At 39.5% G+C, this 18,715-nt stretch overlaps 2 protein-coding genes across 2 annotated transcripts in view; both read right to left on the bottom strand.

The window, feature by feature from the left end:
• Positions 1–2,674: 2,674 nt before the first annotated feature.
• LOC308401417 (uncharacterized protein) lies at positions 2,675–12,040 on the bottom strand. Its single transcript, XM_080889620.1, has 8 exons — positions 12,023–12,040; positions 11,203–11,303; positions 8,308–8,393; positions 7,385–7,464; positions 5,588–5,747; positions 4,467–4,629; positions 4,289–4,342; positions 2,675–4,189 (listed from the first exon to the last, which is right to left on the bottom strand). The coding sequence occupies exons 5-8, from the start codon at positions 5,681–5,683 to the stop codon at positions 3,936–3,938; spliced, it is 567 nt and encodes a 188-aa protein (XP_080745746.1). The 5' UTR covers positions 5,684–5,747; positions 7,385–7,464; positions 8,308–8,393; positions 11,203–11,303; positions 12,023–12,040; the 3' UTR covers positions 2,675–3,935.
• Positions 12,038–18,715, bottom strand: part of LOC308401565 (uncharacterized protein) — a gene marked incomplete at its 3' end in the record, with an annotated part of 20,484 nt that continues 13,806 nt past the window's right edge. The window contains exons 11-14 of the mRNA XM_080889839.1: positions 18,260–18,451; positions 17,539–17,730; positions 12,317–12,514; positions 12,038–12,045 (exon numbers count right to left, since the gene is read on the bottom strand). Coding sequence (XP_080745965.1) covers positions 12,038–12,045; positions 12,317–12,514; positions 17,539–17,730; positions 18,260–18,451 — 590 coding nt within the window. The remainder of the gene's footprint in view (positions 12,046–12,316; positions 12,515–17,538; positions 17,731–18,259; positions 18,452–18,715) is intronic.

The raw sequence follows: 18,715 nt of genomic DNA, 5'->3' as shown, positions 1-18,715 counted from the left end.
GAGGCCCAGATCCATCTCTGTAGTCCACTGTCAGCACTTTGCTGTATTTTTTCCCTGTTTCTTAAAGACATCACTTTCAAATACTGTTCACTTGCATACCTTCCAATGTGACAAGAATAATCGAAAAGAAAGGATAAGCATATCGCTTTCATGTTATGTATTATGTGGTTGTGTGATGAAGCCAAAAAAGTCAGTCTTATATTCTGATTTCTAAAGTACATGATTAAGTTTTTAAATATTAACTTTATTTTAAATTGTTCCCAGATTTTTAAAGGGTGCTGTAACATTTTTGTATTATATATGCAGGTTTCATATAAAGACACATCTGTGTTTTTTAAATAAATGTTGAGCTAGTGGAAATCAGCAGTTAGGCATTTTCACATGAATTATCTTACAAACAGTGTTTTTGCCAGTCTTGTTTTTGTGTCATGTAAAATATACAGTAGCCTGCATCATTTAGAACAGGGGTTGGCTATAATTTTTTCCAAAGGGTCACAAATGTCAGTAAATGTCAAGCTGGTGGAAATCAGCAGTAAGGCATTTTCACATGAATCGTCTTACAGTGTTTTTGCCAGTCTTGTCTTGTCATCATGTCATGTTAGCAGTTTCATTCTGTGTGCTTGAATGTTTATGAAACCTCTCACTGTTTGCATCTGCGAATGAGTAATGCTTGTTATAAAGTTGTGCTCGGTCACAAATCCTGCATGCATTATGTCATGAAGTGATTGTAACAGGAAACTGATGTGAGCTCAAAGCTACTGTTGTTTCTTCAGTGACAAACACGACATAACTTTGAAGGATTCACTTGCATGCATCCATACATAAATAAAAGTCAAAACTTCAAAATAAAAGCATCACACCCTGCATAGCATGAAATAGTTTTCAGTTATCTTTTATTGTTTACAAGTGACTGCACGCGGACCAGAGTGGAAGGGTTAAGAGGCTGAGTGTTGCCCACAGGCTTTAAAAAACCCTGGTCTGTCAACAGGTATGTCTTCAATGGTAAAAAGGTGAATTCTCTGCTAAGTGTCTGTAAAGAGTTTATGGGGGCTAGAATATCAGATATATATGCTTCAGTTAAGTGTTAAACAGGAATCAACAGCTCCCCTCTCTTTTGACAGAATAGAGCAGGGGTGTCGAACTCCAGGCCTCGAGGGCGGTGTCCTGCAGGTTTTAGATAACACCCTGGGTGAACACACCTGAATCAAATGATTAGTTCATTACCAGGTTTCTGGAGAACTTCAAGACATGTTGGGGAGGTAATTTAGCCATTTAAATCCCCTGCGTTGGATCAAGGACACATATAAAACCTGCAGGACAGGGGCCCTTGAGGCCTGGAGTTTGACACCTGTGGAATAGAGGTTTCAATCGGAGTCTAAAAGGATGTGACAGAGTGGAGAAAAAGAAGGTAAGAATGAGGCTGACCTTTCCTTCAGACTCTCTGGAGAAAGGAGGACACAGACAAGTTAAGTACACGGCTGTCAAAAACCAAGCAAACTGGTAAACAAGGCTAGGTAGTGAGAGATGTTTATAAAACTACAACACGAGTAGGATATTGGAGTGAGTCTAGAGGTGTGGGACCTGATTGACCCTAGGCACAGACCGAAGGGCAGCAGGTCAAACCGGTGGTGGGCATGGTGCAAAGGCGTCACCTGTCTTGTTCCTGGTTTTCACGAGAAAGGCTGCTGTCGGGGGTTGGGGGGCTCTGGCCTTTGAAGTTGGTGAGGGCTTGACTGCCTCTCTACACTTGGCGGTGGTTGTCTGTCTGGAAGCCCTTAATCCTTCTCCTGGAGGTCTCCTTGGCTTGTTTGATGCCCCTCCTCGGGTTGGCTCTGGCAGTGCTCTCCAGAGAACTGTCCCCCAGCCTGAAGGCTGTGTTTCGAGTTCTGATCAGAGCCTGTTCTTCATTCGTCTTCCAGGGTTTCCGGTTAGGAAGAACTCAGGTGGTTTTGGTCACTACACACCACTTAGAGTAGAAAAGGACAGACAGAGTGAAGGTCTCCAGGTAGTCCTGTAAAGTCCTGTAGCTGGAGGGGAGCATGCTCGAGCCACAAGATGTACATCTACAACATATAACCCAGTGTAATGTATTAAATATAATGAGATGTTTCTAAATGGTTGAACAGCAGCATGTGACTGCAACATTAAATCCCAAGGAAAAATCTGGACCTTAAATCAAATCCGATGACATTGTGTTTTATAAAGAATTTTAAAAAGAGCAAAAAAACAAACAAACCAAAAAATGAAAAAATCATGCACTCCCTAGTATGTTTTGGGTATGTGGTATCCATATGGGTATCCGTAAAGTAAAGTAAGAAAAATAAGCACAGAGTATTGATTTATTATCTAATTCTGTTGAATATCTACGAATATACAAATAAACAATGTGTATATAAAATGTAGTAATAGTTATGTATATATAGTCCAATAAATTGTTATGTAATAAAAAGTAATAAAGTAATAAATAAAATAATAAGTAATAAAAGTAATAAAAAAAATCACACACACATTCAATTATTCTTATCTTCCTATTTATTTAAAACTTAATAATACAGGAGGTGCTATTAAATATTAAATATAAACATGCAATATAATATATAATATATATACTGTATATCATGAGCTTGTCCTGTTAGTAGCTTAAAGGTATGTTCTTACCAATTTAGTAAAGACACAGTACAATAAATGCCAAACATCTTCCCGAAAGTCACATATATAAAAATAACTTGGGTCAAGGTGATTAAAAGTAGGTACTTACAAAGAAACAGAAATATTGCATTTTTAGAGGGATCAGTGAGAACTGGGGTGCTTATAATAATGGTATTGTCAACTAACCATTTGACAGTTACAAGCTTTATCTTTCAAATAAATCATGCTTTACAGTACATTTATACATTCAATTGTATGGTTCAAAAAGTGCAAATAGTTGCCATTTACAATTTAGTTCAGTGCAAAAAAGAGGCATAGAAATAACAGTCACAAAAATTTCAAATGACAAACAATATTAGCTGATAGCAGTTTAGCTTATGTGACCGTTAAGCTGTATGCTAACATTCTTGCATGCCTTGCTTCCTGTTACACTGATAGCTAAGGTGTTAGCTACTGTTAATTTCAAACCAACACTAGCTTGGATATCCTAGTTACTACTTTAGCTTTTTAAGACTTTGAAAGATAATGGTCATATTGCATTACTGCATGTATAAGTTAACAACACTGTGCACTAATTAGCTGTGTAACAGTAGTAATTACCGAGCACACATTTTGGGATGCGTTCAAAAACAGAGCAACATGGTTTGGATGGAAATGAGCGTTGAACATTTAATGCATTACTGATAGCAACTTGTAAGTAATATCACTAATAACTAATTCTGGATTTTTTAAATTTAAACAGTTGAAAAGTAATGCAATCCCTAATCAAGTTAATTTTTTCTATAATGCATTATTGAGTAAACATATTTCAGTTAATGAATTAATTCAATTGAGTTACATGTTCTTCAATTATTTAGGTAACAAAAAGATTAAAAAGATCACATTTTAAAACATTTTCATGTGTGCTTGCACAACAATAACTAATGTAAAAATAAAATGTGTGATAGAAATATGGCTGGTTCTTTGATTTTATGCTTACACCAGCAAAGTGCCCAAATGTTAAGCTTCAATGGTCTTTCCTTTTAGGGTAGAGTTTTACAAATTAATGGGCATTTCTAAGGTTCAGTGTTATATTGTTAATAGACCATGTAAGAGAACATCCCTGTAATGAGTACTTTAACAGTACATTCTTCTGAGGATAAAAAACCCCTATGCATTACTCTTAGTGTAGCACTATTTTAGAGTAAGAAAACCAGCACTGAGTAAATAAAAATTAAGTACTTGTTCTAAGACAAAAACAAGGGAATAGCTAATAACTGACCATACATAGATCAGACAGTGGTGATCTAAGATGAACATTTATAAAAAATGAAATGGAGCGACTGAAGAACAGAGTCATGGTTGAAATCAGTGAAAATATTAACGTTGTTAAAGATGTAGGTCTTCCCAAGAAACAGTTTAGGTGATTTGCAGTGATCATCTATGTCCAAGATGTGATGCAAAGGCAGAGCTGTCACGTTGGAATATTTCCCATGAACCCATAGCACATTCCTGAACACAACGCTCTTCACAGACACACTTTCCACAGTCCCAATGTACACTAAATAAAGAGATACACAAGTACATTACATTAAAAACCCATAAAAAAATTTAAGAACAACATTTGTTCCAATATTGAAAATTATAGATGATATCTTACTTTCTTTGCAGAGATCACTTGTGTTTAGATTATTCAAAGATAGAAGTCTGGATCCTAAAAAAAGAACATTACAGGCATATTATTGGTCAAACGCATTACCTCAACTGTGCTATGAAGTCAAAATGACACAAAATGAAGTTTAACTTTGTGAGAGGACATTTAAGCAGACACAACAGACCATGCATCATGTTTCTCTGATCCTTTCCTGGTTCATGGATTCTTCTCAGCCTCTCCGCACAGCATGAGCACAGGCTGGTGTTGTAATAGAGGTGACCACAGCATCCAAATCCTGTCTTGACAGAGTAAAGCACCTCTTTTTCCTGGCTTGAGCAGCAAATATCCTGGTTTTGAAAAGATATATAATTCATTATGGTTAATGAAAGCATAATCGTTTGCAACCAGTGAGGCCACAACATTAAGTTCAGTCAGTAATTTTGGTACGTTGGCTGAATTTAGCTATATTTTTTGCACATGGGAACGAAGAATGGATTTGACTTAAGTTATTCTGACTGTCAGATATACAGTAAATAGATCCAGAGTGCAGTTCAAACATAGATTTCACTATGGCCTTAGAGAAAACTGCTTAGAGGAGCTCACTGAGCCTGATATTAACAATAACTACTCCAACTTCGCAACTGTTTTATGTTATAAGATCTTATGATTGTCACGGCCAGAGGATCAGCAGGCCGCTGACTAGTAGCGTTCTCTCTCTCTCTTGTTCTCTCTCTTGCTCTCTCTCTCGCTCTCTCGCCAGGGCGGAACTCATGGTGGGTTCATGCCCTTGGCCCACGCCCCTCTGAAGAGGAAACACCTGGGCCTCATCAGTGCAGCCAGCATTTAAGCCAGGGAGTGGCTTCTACTCATTGCTGGATCTTCGCGTGTGACTCGCGTCAGTGCAGCCCAGCTCTGAGCAAGTTCTTCCCTGCGCAAAACCTCTAACGTGTGTTTCCTTCTGTACATAGATCCCCTGGACCCGACCCTGCATTCCCCGAGTGGATTCCTGTTTTTTTGTGAGTGTTTGGAGAGAGACTGGTCACGATAGGAGAGAGTCAGAAGAGGAGCAAGTGTCTTTTCCCTACCTGGATTTCCCCGGAGCCTTTTCCCTGTCACCGCTTTGTATATAGCACTACCCCTGCACTAATTGTATATACACCTGGTGGAACTGTAATAAATACCAACTGTGCCTCTGAGTCCTGCGTGTGAGTCCTCAAGCGAACCGTGACAATGATATAATACAGTGTAAGACATGAATAGATGCACAAACAACAGATCCTCAGATAACACCATTAATAAATCTACCTGTGGCTTTTGCAGGATGGATCCGCAGCACTGAGCGTCCCCTCCATGCTTGTCTAATGATGTCAGATTGTACAGTGTTCCTGCACAGCACTTCATCTGTGGGTCTTTAATGTTGTAGGCTTTGACCCCACAGCAGTGAAGGTTTTCTGATTTGGGGTGTCTGAGTGGAAAACAGAGGTAGCAGTTAGAATTAAATTAAGTACAGTGACATAAAGAAGTATGCTCATAAGAGGCTAAGTGAACCCCAAGTTGCTGCTGTTACACTCCGAATATTAGTACAAAGTACTTAGGCTCATAAATGAGCTGTATGAATGTCTATATTTAAGTGAATGATGCTTATAGAAGTAAGTGCTTTGAGTGTTTGCTTGAGTAGAAAGACAATATATAAGTACTAGCCCACTTAGATCACTGCTTATGTATGTTGCTTGAAGTCAGCCTGAAAGATAACTTCCTCTCTGCTTCAAAACAGTGTTTACACAGGGTGAAGTGAAAGAAACACACTATCAGAGCAATTTCAACACTCAGAGTCTACACAGAATGCATTTATACCCAGTGTTGCTGTTACTGTACAGCTACTGTAGCTGAAAACAGCCACAATTCAACGAGTTCAGCTGATCTGGAACTAACCATAAAACAGAAACTGAGATCTGAACGTGATATTTTACACATCAATACTTCTTTCAACCCATATGAGAAATACTGAATGATGAAATAACGGTAAGGGCAACACAGTAGTGTGGTGAATAGGGTTATTACGTCACAGCTGGAGGGTTCTGAGAAATCCGACTGAAAACAAAAAGGCATCCCAGGAGATGAGTCATGCACACAGACAGGGTTTTTAAACATAAAAATTTCAAATGGCAGTCAGAGTCAGGGACTCAGACAGGCTGACAAAGAGAGGTTTGGCACAGTAAGTTAAGAGGAAACAGATGAAGCTGAATTTCTGCTTATTTTGTGTCTTCCTATCTCAGACACCATGTCTGTTTAAATGGATTGTGCCATGCAGATGTTTTTTTAATCCCTTCGTTCTCACAGAAGAGACAGAATAAGTTGTTCCCATGCTCCCGTGTTCCCATACTGATTCTAAAAAAAGGAGGAAATTCCAGTTTTCATCAGCAATGTAAAGTAATTAAACAAATCACACATGTTCTGATTTGTATGGGTGGAAAACAGAGGTACTAATTATAATTAAATATGGACAGCGACATGAAGAAACATGCTCCTAACAGGCTGAGTTAGAGTTCTCATGTTCACTGCTGGATGCCAGCTTGAAAGATAATGTCTTTACCACAGTCTTTACACAGGCTGGGAATTAAAAGTAGAACATCATTAGAGCTACAGCTTCATCTCTCTGTTAGTGTCCACATAAAAAAAATAAAAAAATCAGTCACTGAAAGACATAAGTCATGACCAGACAGGGTGTAACAACTAACAGTTAGCACCAAACCCAATAAAAGACCCAGACAGGCTGTTTGAGAGATTCCTTGGCACAGTAGTTCAGCGCATTTTCCAAGGGAAAAAAAGAACGTCTGCCTTTCTCAGACGGTTTCGTGCGAAATGTTTTTTTTCCCTGCTTCACCTTTCTCAGACGGTTTCTGTTTTCACTCAAGAGACAGACTACATATAAAAAATGTTTCCATACTTTCGGCCACCCTGTCTGACAAAATTCCAACTAGCGTTATATTCCAACTGATTAAAACAACAAAGTTAAAGAACTAATTTTTCACTGGACTTTCTCAGCAATGTAAAGCAGCAACGCAAACACACTCACTCACACACACACACGCACACAATCACCTGTGTCCATTGCAGCAGATCTCAGTACGAGGCCGGTAAATTTCCGTCCCACAGCAGTGTTGTCCCGGGCTGCCATAAAACTGAGAACAACATAGAGTCCCTTTAGCCGGATTGTAAGGAATACACATCTCTGAACATTCCTCTCCATCATCTCTGCCCTCGTACAAGGTGTCATTACAACAGAGAACTCCACGTTATGCTGAGCAATACGCAGTCACTCCACAGCACTTGAAGAATCAGAAATAATGCAGTAAATTGCTCAACAATGCACAAACAGCCAAACCCTTTTATTTGTGCATTTAAATGCACATGGATGAACACATAAATTTATGAGTTTTTACAAAAAGAAGATGAAATGCAAAAATCAGGAAAAAAACAAAAAGTTGAAACAATTCAAACATTACACAGGTCTCATTTCCACACATAACATATCTAATTTTTTTTGTCTTACCAGATTTATGGACCTTTTGCAGTAGTGGTAACCAAAACCAACACCGCTAGACGAGTTTAAACATCAGATTGAAAAACACCCTCAGTTACTGTATAAGAGGAGCGGGGTGGAGCTCTAAGCTCTCTCATCGAAGCTGCACAAAAACAACCTTTTTTGTCTGGGATCACTAGGTACCATTGCTGTCAGTTATTTGTGTAAAACTGAACATTGCAGCATGAGGCCCTTCATTTTTAATAACAAAAACTTTAATGAAAAATCTCGCCAAAATGCCATTAATATGTTTTTCCCTTTTGTTTTTTTAAGGAAACAGTGCTTTAGGCTTTAGCCATAATTTGAAAGCTTGATTTCATTTTCCTACAGAAAAGGAGATTAAAACTGTTGAGCTTTGCACTTTACACTGATTAAAAAACACAAACAGCTGGGCAGGCCCAGAAAAGGAAAAGAAAAACCCAAAAAACAATTTGTACATTACTTGATCTAGCCACGGCTTGCATCGAAATACGGATCCATCACAGCAGACTTCTATACGTGGGTCATACACCCTGGCCTTGCTTTGACCTAAACAGATAGGTGTGAGGGTTGGGGTGGGTTGGGGTTAGGTGGAAAGAAGAGATAGTAGTTGCAGTAAAAATAAAACATGTTGCGATTAATGATGTCTTGTGTGTAACTTTGTTACACACAAGTTGCTTTATTCTCCCTCCTTTGCAAAATACTGACTATAAAATAAAGGAATTCGGTTGGTTTCCAAGTCTTTGTAGGAGGCATCTGGGGCTAGGTTGGTAGAAGAGCTGTCCCCACTATGCATTTCATTGGGCAAGATAGTGAACAAGATACTGAGTTACCACTGATGCATACACGGTAGTGTGAGTGTGTCTGAATGTTAGATAAAAGTGCTTAGTCCTACATGTAAGTGACTGGGTGAAAGGGATTTATAGTAGAAAGTGTTTTGAGTGCTCAACTAGTGCAGGAAAATGCAAAAAAAAAGGATAAAGGTTAACACTACACACCCTGATGTGGGCTGTTAAGCATACCAGACATTTCTGAACAGCTCACATATTATGGAAAGACCAAACCACATGTTTAAAACCCTCCACCTCCGGGCTTAGAGCTTTAATTCTCCACACTGGAATACTTGACATGAAGGGAGTGTAAACTCTCAGAAGTTAATGCCTTATGGTGATTAAGATATGGTGATTTAAAAAAAAAAACGTCTTTTGTGGAGTACAGTAACTGATATAGATGCCAAGATTTTGAACAAACCAGCTGCTGCACATCCTTTTTTGGATTCAAAGATAATCCTGAGTTATCCCTTTTTATTCATTGCAAAGCTTTAATGTTTTTCATAGGGTGGTTCAAAAAGATGGAAGCTCTTTCAATTGTGTGGTCTGGGGGAAAATATCAAGACCATTTTCCCATAGCAATTTAACCTTTTGCTAATATGAACAATGAAATCTTTCTCTATGTAGGGAGAAAAAAAGTTTTTATTTGTAAGTGAACCACCCTTCCGCGCAGCTTACATTTTCCATGATTTTGATCTTGGCAAGATGTACTGTCTGGAAAAATAAAGACACACTTCACTGTCTGAAAGTTTGATTAAAAAAAATACTTAAAGTCTTCAGGGAACCCTTAGAAAAAAAAAGTCTTTGTCTAACTTTCTAACTGTCAGAGTTATTTACACACCCAAGATAAGAATGTCAATGTGAACTTCTTTTAAAACAGTCCCTCTTTTTGGGCAAAAGCCATTTAACTTAAGGCCTAAAACTGTCTCTGTGGCAGATTTGATTTGATGGATTTATAACAGTGTTGGCGGTTACAGTTAAATTACAACAACTCAGTAGTTGAACTAAAGTTCAGGGTCAGTCATTGTAGTGCAGCGCTTGACATGGTTGCCTCACAAGAAGAAAGTGCTGGGTCCTAGTCTGCAGACTGATCAGCTGTTCAGGGGCTCATCCTGCCTCTGGTTGGAAAACAGAGCCTTGCAGCTGGGGTACGTTTCAACCCCATGATGACTCTGACTCTTTCCTGACACTAAACACACTATAATAATTATAGTTGGGTTTTTTTTTTAAATCACCATACAGGCATGAGGTCCATATGGAAGGTCAAGTGAGAAAAGACTGTGTATTATGCAGTACCTTATTGACTTGCATAACAACATATCAACGTTCTGTCAGGACTATTGCTGCAAGTGACTAATCACATTGTTGTAAAAGGAACCCTTAAAGTTCTAAAGCATGGCTGTTAGTAGGAAGACTTCACATAAAGAGTTCATGTATAGATGACAATGTGTTGGATGAATTACTGAATCAAACAGAAATAATTTTATTCGACCCATAGCCATGATCTTTCCTTAGTTATACTGTTATCTGGGCCTGAGCTTATTTTTAGATAGAATAAGGCTAACTGGAAAACTGTTCTCTGGACTGATGAATCACACTTTCAGCTGCCAACATCATCCAAGCTAAATACGGACCAATAAAACGTTATTTACGGGTACCATTATAGAGGCATAGGGCCAGGGTAACTTGAAAGCACCATTAATAATGAACATGCTTTTGAGGAACACGTGCAGATAAGATTGCATTCTTTTCAGTCTGTAACTATCATAAAAGCATGGCTGATAAACTGATGCTTCCCTCAGGATCTGCCACCCAATAAAAACATCTGGCACTTTGTGGAAAACTAAAGAGACAAAAAACTGGCTAGCACTTGAAACATGAGACTGTGAAAACATGTGACTTCAAAAGCTATTTGATCTCCTAATTTCTTACAAGTTGTGTAAAAAGACAAGAGGATGCAGCACAGTGGGAAACATGCCCCTCACCTAAACATTTGGAAAAGGGTTTTTTGGTATTGACTTCACAATGAGCAAACAGGTTACAGTATAATATAATATAGTTTCATCATCCTAGATGAAAGTTCTTGTCAACATCTTGTCAATAGAACCTGTTAAGCTTGTTATTTTATCTCTTTATAGTTTTCCATTCTAGGGATTTTCCAAAATGAGATGGTGTCACAAAAGCAAATGATGCAATGTTCCCTTTAGGGGAAATTTATGCTGCAAATAAGTTTTTGTTTTTACACGGTTGCACGTAAGATAAACATGTTTAAACTGCTCACTCAGCTCTAACTGCTTTCTTGGAGCGTGGGCTGTTCCTTATCTGATTCAACTCACTCTACAGGCCCACATAAAAACCATGGGATGATGCAATGTCACATACAATGATCAATGATAGATAGAACATCTGCAGGGAAGCTTTAAGAGTGTTCTTAGTTTTGTTTTTGTTTTTGCAGGACTATGCAGAGTTCTTGAAAACTTTCCCTGGCACACACTCACTCAAAGAAACAGCTATGGAGACGGTAATACCTGAGGCGCAGAACCAAAAAGGCTTTTGGTGTCTCTCACAGCAACGATGCGTCTTTGGATTGTAACATGTCGACCCACAGAGATGTGTGTTTGGTTCAGTGCTGTGGATAGACAAACACAGCCAAAATAAACACAAAAACCACTCCATATCACTGGTACACTACCACAGAGCAGAACAGAAAGTATTAACAGGTATATTTATTTTTACCGGCTACTGGATAGCATCACACTTTACTGCGTGTACTCGGATTTCATTCAGTAAAGATTAAATCTGTGACCTCAATCCAACTGAAAGAAATTGGTGGACCAGGCTTAAAGCCAATTGTGTGTCTATAAACCAACAAATTTCAATTAACTAACCCCTAATTAACCAATTCTGTCAAGAAGAGTGATCAAATTTATGCCAAAAGCTTGCTCATGGCTACCAAAAGTATGTGGTTTAGGTGCGACTTACTAAGGGACATTTAACTTAGTTGGGGTGTATTTAGACTTTTGGCACTGTGGGGATTACAGAAGATCAAAAATCATTTCAAAATTGTGCACCCATTGTTTTTTAAATTATTAAAAGGTATGTGCTGTATAGTCTCTCATGAAAAAGAGCAGTTCAAAGAAATAATTTAAGCACAAATTTACTATGATATTCATGCCAGTGATGAGTCTATGTACACTGTTGAGCACAACTGTAAATAAACTCAAATTAGAGTAGAACATTTCCTACAAAGCCTGAATGCATGATAGTTAATCTTGACTAGATTAAATTTACATTTGTCTACATATGACATTATAGTAAAAATTGTTATAGTAAAACCCATTTACTTACCAAAAGTGTTGGAGCTCATGTGTCTGAAAAATATAAAACATAAAGGCAAACATTCATATATTTGCACAAAAAAGTAAAAGAATGATATTTTATTGCAGTATGTATCTTACCAGTTGTTGAAAACCTGTAAAGATAAAGCACAAAGCCTTTTGAAGTGGAAAACTAAACTAAACCAAAATAATTGCCATTAACTCATCATTTGTCATTACATTTTAATAGAAAATATGAAGCTAAGAGTTAAATCTTAAATAGATTTGTAAGATATGCATGAGACTGCATTTGACCATTTCTGACCTTCAGGGTTAGCTGACTCCTTTGCACAGCAAGATGAATGCTTCGGTTGTACCTCCAGAACACCTTCATTCTCACAGCAGCACTGAGTCCTGTTGTCATACTGGTGGTGACCGCAGCACTGGTGGAAAGTGGAATTCCTCACCAGACTCTTCTTATTATCATTCGGACCACAATGCAGAATTCCCACATTTTGCACTCCTGTGAAAAAAAATCAGATACTAAAAACTGTAAGACTTATACTTCAGTCGTAGCTAATTCATGTTTAGCTTATACTGTACGAGAAAACCGTAAAAATAATAATTGCAATGCTGCTTCAAGCAGCAAACCTTGTGTTTATTGCAAGGGAGAGCAACACAACCTCCAAATCTGCGGAAAGCTCAAGGACAAGCCTCATAAGGACAAGATTGAGTTTTTAAGGAGCATAGGACTGTGTTTTGCCTGTTTGAAACATGGTCACATGAGTAGCAGCTGCAAATGCTCTCGACTGCATCCTACCCTGCTGCACATCACCAATAGGGACTCACAAGAAGAAACAGCAAGGGGGGCGGCTCAACAGTTCGTATCAAGTGCTCTTGTACAAACAACAGCAACTTTCAGCATGACTGGGGCCGGTAAGGAAGATTGTATTCTTCCAATCGTTCCAGTACGTGTCAAGGCCCAGAAAGGAACCAAGACAGTAACAACATATGCATTCTTGGATCAAGGCAGCTCAGCCACCTTTGTGACAGAGTCACTGATAAAACAACTGAACCTGAACGGACGAATTACGAAAATCTCACTCCGAACGATGGGAAATGAATCTGTTGTGAACACCTGCATTGTGACTGGACTGGAAGTCAGTAGTCTGGATGGTAGCCAGTTTATTAAACTTTCAGAGGTGTATGCACAAGACCACATTCCTGTAAGTAAAAACAATATCCCATGCCAGGAGGATGTTGACAGGTGGTAACACCTGACGGAAGTGAAACTTCCCACTATCCAAGCGGATGTTGGATAGTGGGAAGTGAAACTTCCCACTATCCAAGCGGATGTTGGATTACTCATAGGAGTGAATGTTCCCAAAGCCATGGAACCGCTTAAGGTGGTAAACAGCGTGGACAATGGACCCTACGCAGTGAGAACAATATTAGGTTGGACAGTAAATGGACCACTTAGGAGTGGAGGCGACATGAGTGGGAGAAACAGATTGGCACAAGTGACTGTGAATAGGATATCAGTAGCCAGGTTGGAAGAGCTCTGGCAGCTACAGTTTAAGTAAGACTTTCCTGATGCGGGACAAGACGAAAATCTTGAAATGTCCAAGGAAGATCGTCAGTTTCTGAACATGGTGTCTCAGTCTGCAAAACTGGAGGATGGCCATTATAGTATTTGTCTTCCAGTGAGAAGCAAGGCGCTGTGCTTGCCAAGCAACAGAGAAGTCGCAGTGCAACGTGCGCTGAACTTACACAAAAGATTCACCAGAGATGTCAAGTTTTACGAAGAATATGTTGCATATATGGATGATATCCTAAAAAAGGGTTACGCGATCAAACTGAATGATGCTGAATGTAAGTCACTGGAGGGACGAACATGGTATTTGCCTCATCATGGAGTGAGACATCCAGTCAAGCAAAAGTTACGTGTTGTCTTCGACTGTGGGGCAAGCTTTCAAGGAACATCGCTGAACCAGCATCTCTTGCAGGGACCGGATTTGACAAGCTCACTGGTGGGAGTCCTCCTGAGGTTTCGACAGGAGACTGTGGCAGTAATGGCTGACGTGGAGGCCATGTTCCATCAGGTCAGAGTCAGCAAGGAAGATACAGATCTCCTCAGGTTTCTTTGGTGGTCTGATGGGAATTACAAGGAGAAGCTTGCAGAACACAAAATGTTGGTCCACATCTTTGGTGCCACCTCTTCGCCAAGTGTTGCATCTTTTGCACTTCAGAAATGCGCTACTGATTTCGAAAGGGAATTTGGTCAAGAAGCTGCAAGAACAGTCAAGAAAAATTTTTATGTGGATGACTGTCTTAAGTCAATTGCAGAGGAAGACGCAGCAATCACCCTGTGTTCTGACTTGAGGAACATGTTGGCAAAAGGCGGATTTCGACTAACAAAATGGTCAAGCAACAGCAGAAAGTTGCTCAACTCAATTCCTGATGAAGAAAGAGCACAAGGATTTAAAGTTCTGAATCTGGACGAGAGTAATTTGCCGATGGAAAGAGCATTGGGAATTCAGTGGTGTGCTGAATCAGATCAGTTCAAGTTCAAGATCAACCTTAAAAACAGACCGAACACTAGAAGAGGACTGCTTTCCCTTCTCAGCTCCATCTTTGATCCACTGGGATTTGTTGCTCCGGTGATTCTGTGTGCAAAAAAAATCTTGCACGATTTATGTCGGAGGAAATACGGCTGGGATGAATCCCTACCAGAGGATGTCATTAAGAGCTGGAATAAGTGGGTTGCAGATTTGCAAAGGCTTGACGACTTTGGAGTTGACAGGAGCATCAAGTCAAAGCATTTTGGTGCACCAGTCTTTGCGCAGCTGCATCATTTTGCTGACGCAAGCGAAGACGCTTATGGAACAGCAAGCTACCTGTTGCTGCGCAATGCAAGTGGCGAGACTCAGTCCACCTTGGTAATGGCAAAGGCAAGGGTTGCACCTTTGAAGTGTCCAACCATCCCACGAATGGAACTGATTGCCGCAACAGTTGCAGTGAAGATGGATAAACTTCTAAAGAAGGAACTAGAAGTAGAACTGCATGAATCTGTTTTTTGGACAGATAGCACGGCTGTGCTAAAGTACTTGAATAGTGAAGGCACAAGATTCAAGACCTTTGTTTCTAATAGGATCTCAGTGATCTTAAGCCATTCTCACATTCGGCAGTGGAGATATGTCAATACCACTTTGAATCCAGCAGATCATGTCTCTAGAGGACAGACTGTTGCAGCATTCTTAAAATGTGGCGATTGGCTTTCGGGTCCAAGTTTTCTATTCTGCTCAGAAGATCAGTGGCCGAAGAATCCAGATCCCAGAATGCTGGATTTTGATGACTTAGAGGTCAAAAGAGAAGCTCAGACACATGTCATTCAGATGCAAGGGCTCAAAGACTCAGTAGACCAGCTGATGAATCACTACTCATCTTGGACAAAGCTAAAGCGTGCTGTAGCCTGGTTCATGAAACTGAAGAGTTTGCTTAAGGAATTAATAGCAAAGAGAAAGGAAGCAAGCACAATGAGTGAGGAAATCAGGATGAGCCAATTCAAGAAAGCTTTCAAGGGAAAAAATCTAACCTGTGACGATTTGTCTGAAGCAGAAATGGAAATTGTGAAGTACTGTCAGAAGCAAAGTTTTGAACAGGACTTGGCAATGCTGAAAGAACATCAAAGGGTGAAGAAAAAAGGCTCTCTCTACAAGTTGACTCCAGTACTGCAAGATGGAGTCATAAGAGTTGGAGGAAGGTTGAGTCGAGCAGCAATGCCAGATGATGCTAAGCAGCAAGTCATCTTGCCAAAGGACTCACATATCACACAGCTTGTGTTAAGACATACCCATGATGTTACAGCTCACGCCAGACGGAATCACATGTTGGCTCATCTGCGTCAAAAATTTTGGATCCCTGGAGCAAATGGAGCCATTAGAAGGTTCTTGTCAAAATGTGTTACCTGTAAAAGGCTACACGGAAGTGCTGGCAAACAAATAATCGCAGATTTACCAAAATGCAGGATCCTGCCTGATGACCCTCCATTCACCAAAGTAGGTGTTGACTACTTTGGTCCATTCCTGGTAAAAAGGGGAAGAAGTCAAGTAAAGAGATATGGTGTCATTTTCACATGTCTTACCACACGAGCTGTACATCTGGAGGTTGCATCTTCACTTGACACTGATGCGTGTCTCAATGCCATCAGAAGATTCCTTGCCAGAAGAGGACAAGTTAAAGAGATGTACTCAGATAATGGAACCAACTTCCGATCAGCTAACAGTGAGTTAAAGAAAGCAATTAAAGAATGGAACTCCAGTATGATCATAAAATCATTGCAGCAAATGGGGATCCAATGGCATTTTAATCCACCAGCAGGATCTCACCATGGAGGAAGCTGGGAGAGACTCATCCGCTCAGTGAGAAAAATTTTGAACATCACAGTAAAAGAACAACTGTTGGATGAAGAAGTTCTCCACACCTTGCTGTGTGAAGCTGAGGCTATTATGAACAGCAGGCCTATTACAAAGGAATCTTCAGATCCCAATGACCTGGAGGCTTTAACACCCAACCATCTCCTGTTGCTGAAGGTTAAGCCAGAATTACCCCCAGGAATCTTCAGCAAGGATGCCCAGTATGTAAATCGCAGGTGGAGACAAATCCAATATCTTGCAGACATTTTTTGGAAACGCTGGTGCAAGGAATACCTCATGTTGGTGATGTTGTGCTGATCGTAGATGACACAGCACCCAGAAATTCATGGCCACTAGGAAGAATCGTAGAGACCTTTCCAGACCAGAAAGGTCTGGTGCGTCAGGTGAAAGTAAAGACCAAGACCAATGAGCTTGGCCGACCAGTTACAAAGCTGTGCCTTTTGCAAGAAGCTGAAGATAATTGATGCACTCTTCGAAAGTCAAGAACTAGTTTCCTCTGAGGGGAGGAAAGTGAAAGAAGATTTCTTTAAGATAGTTGAAGTTCAGTTAAGTAATGTAGCCATAGACCTTTTCATTTAAGTTAAAGATTTTGGAGTAATTGTTTCAAAGACATTGATAACAATTAGGGGCCGGTAATGTAGAAGCCTACATGCAGTTTAATTTGAAATGTATGCTTTTATTTTGATAGTGCAGAAAAAACAGGAAGTTGGGCGAGAGGAGAGTGGAGCCACATGGTATTTTGACCTCGCAATCTCTCTTCATCCATTTTGAATTGAGCTTTATAAGTTTTCGTAATTTGGAATTCTGTTGCTGTGTACCTGTTTGGACTTTTGAAGTAAATATTGAAAAAACTATCAAGGACTGTTTTTTGTTTTTTTGTTTTTTTTGGATATGGAAAGAGGGACTAAGCGGAGCGTCAAGCTAAGGCTCCATTCGAAGGAAACCTACATGTACAATATGAAATAAAAAATAAATCTGTTGTTATTGGATTCGTCACACACAGCTGGCATGTAAGTGTACGAAGTAATGAGTCACCCACAGTTGACATGTAAGTGTATGAAGTAATGAGTTACCCACAGTTGACATGTAAATGTACAAAGTAATGAGTTACCTGTAGTGGAGCTCTTGTCACAGCAAGATGAATCCTTCGGTTGTACCTCCAGAACACCTTCATTCTCACAGCAGCACTGAGTCCTGTTGTCATACTGGTGGTGACCGCAGCACCGGTGGAAAGTGGAATTCCTCACCAGACTCTTCTTATTATCATTCGGACCACAATGCAGAATTCCCACATTTTGCACTCCTGTGAAAAAAAATCAGATACTAAAAACTGTAAGACTTATACTTCAGTCATAGCTAATTCATGTTTAGCTTATACTGTACGAGAAAACCGTAAAAATAATAATTGCAATGCTGCTTTTCACAGTAAAATGATTATCTTATGATTAGCTCTCTCATTTTAAATAATATTATGTGGAGGTTTGAGAAAAACAGCTAACTGACAGCGTAGTTGGTTGGGTTTGTTGAAGCAATTGTGGAAAGCTGTAGAGGCAACAACAAAGTCATCACCTCCAGTAATGAGTCTGGATTTTATTGGATTGCTGTAAGACAACTATTGGAGGAGCAACAACACTGTAGACATGGCAGATCTTTTTTAAAGGCAAGTTTATTAATTAGTATTTAATTCCATGATGTTTACTCAATCAAATACATTTCTCACCAAAGTCTGATGTGCATTAAGACTCATATGTACAATATGACAACAAGTGCAACTGTTTTTATTGGATTCGTCACACACAGCTTGCATGTAAGTGTACAAAGTAATGAGTTACCTGTAGTGGAGCTCTTGTCACAGCAAGATGAATCCTTCGGTTGTACCTCCAGAACACCTTCATTCACACAGCAGCACTGAGTCCTGTTGTCATACTGGTGGTGACCGCAGCACTGGTGGAAAGTGGAATTCTTCACCAGACTCTTCTTATTATCATTCGGACCACAATGCAGAATTCCTACATTATGCACTCCTGTGAAAACGAATCAGATACTAAAAACTGTAAGACTTATACTTCAGTCATAGTTAATTCATGTTTAGCTTTGTGTTTATGTGTTTCTCGTACAGTATATCCTGCAATACTGCTTTTCACTGTAAAATGATTATCTTATGATTAGCTCTAGTTCAGTTTAAACAATATTCTGTGGACGTTTGTAAAAAACAAAACAAAACAAAACAGCTATCTGACACTATAGTTGCTTTGGTTTGTTGAGGCAACTATGGAAAGCTGTAGAGG

The sequence above is a fragment of the Rhamphochromis sp. 'chilingali' genome (genome assembly GCF_963969265.1).
Source record: "Rhamphochromis sp. 'chilingali' genome assembly, chromosome: 8".
Classification (NCBI taxonomy): Eukaryota; Metazoa; Chordata; class Actinopteri; order Cichliformes; family Cichlidae; genus Rhamphochromis; species Rhamphochromis sp. 'chilingali'.
Note: the sequence above shows the minus strand (reverse complement) of the source record. Positions and strands in the feature narration are given on the sequence as shown.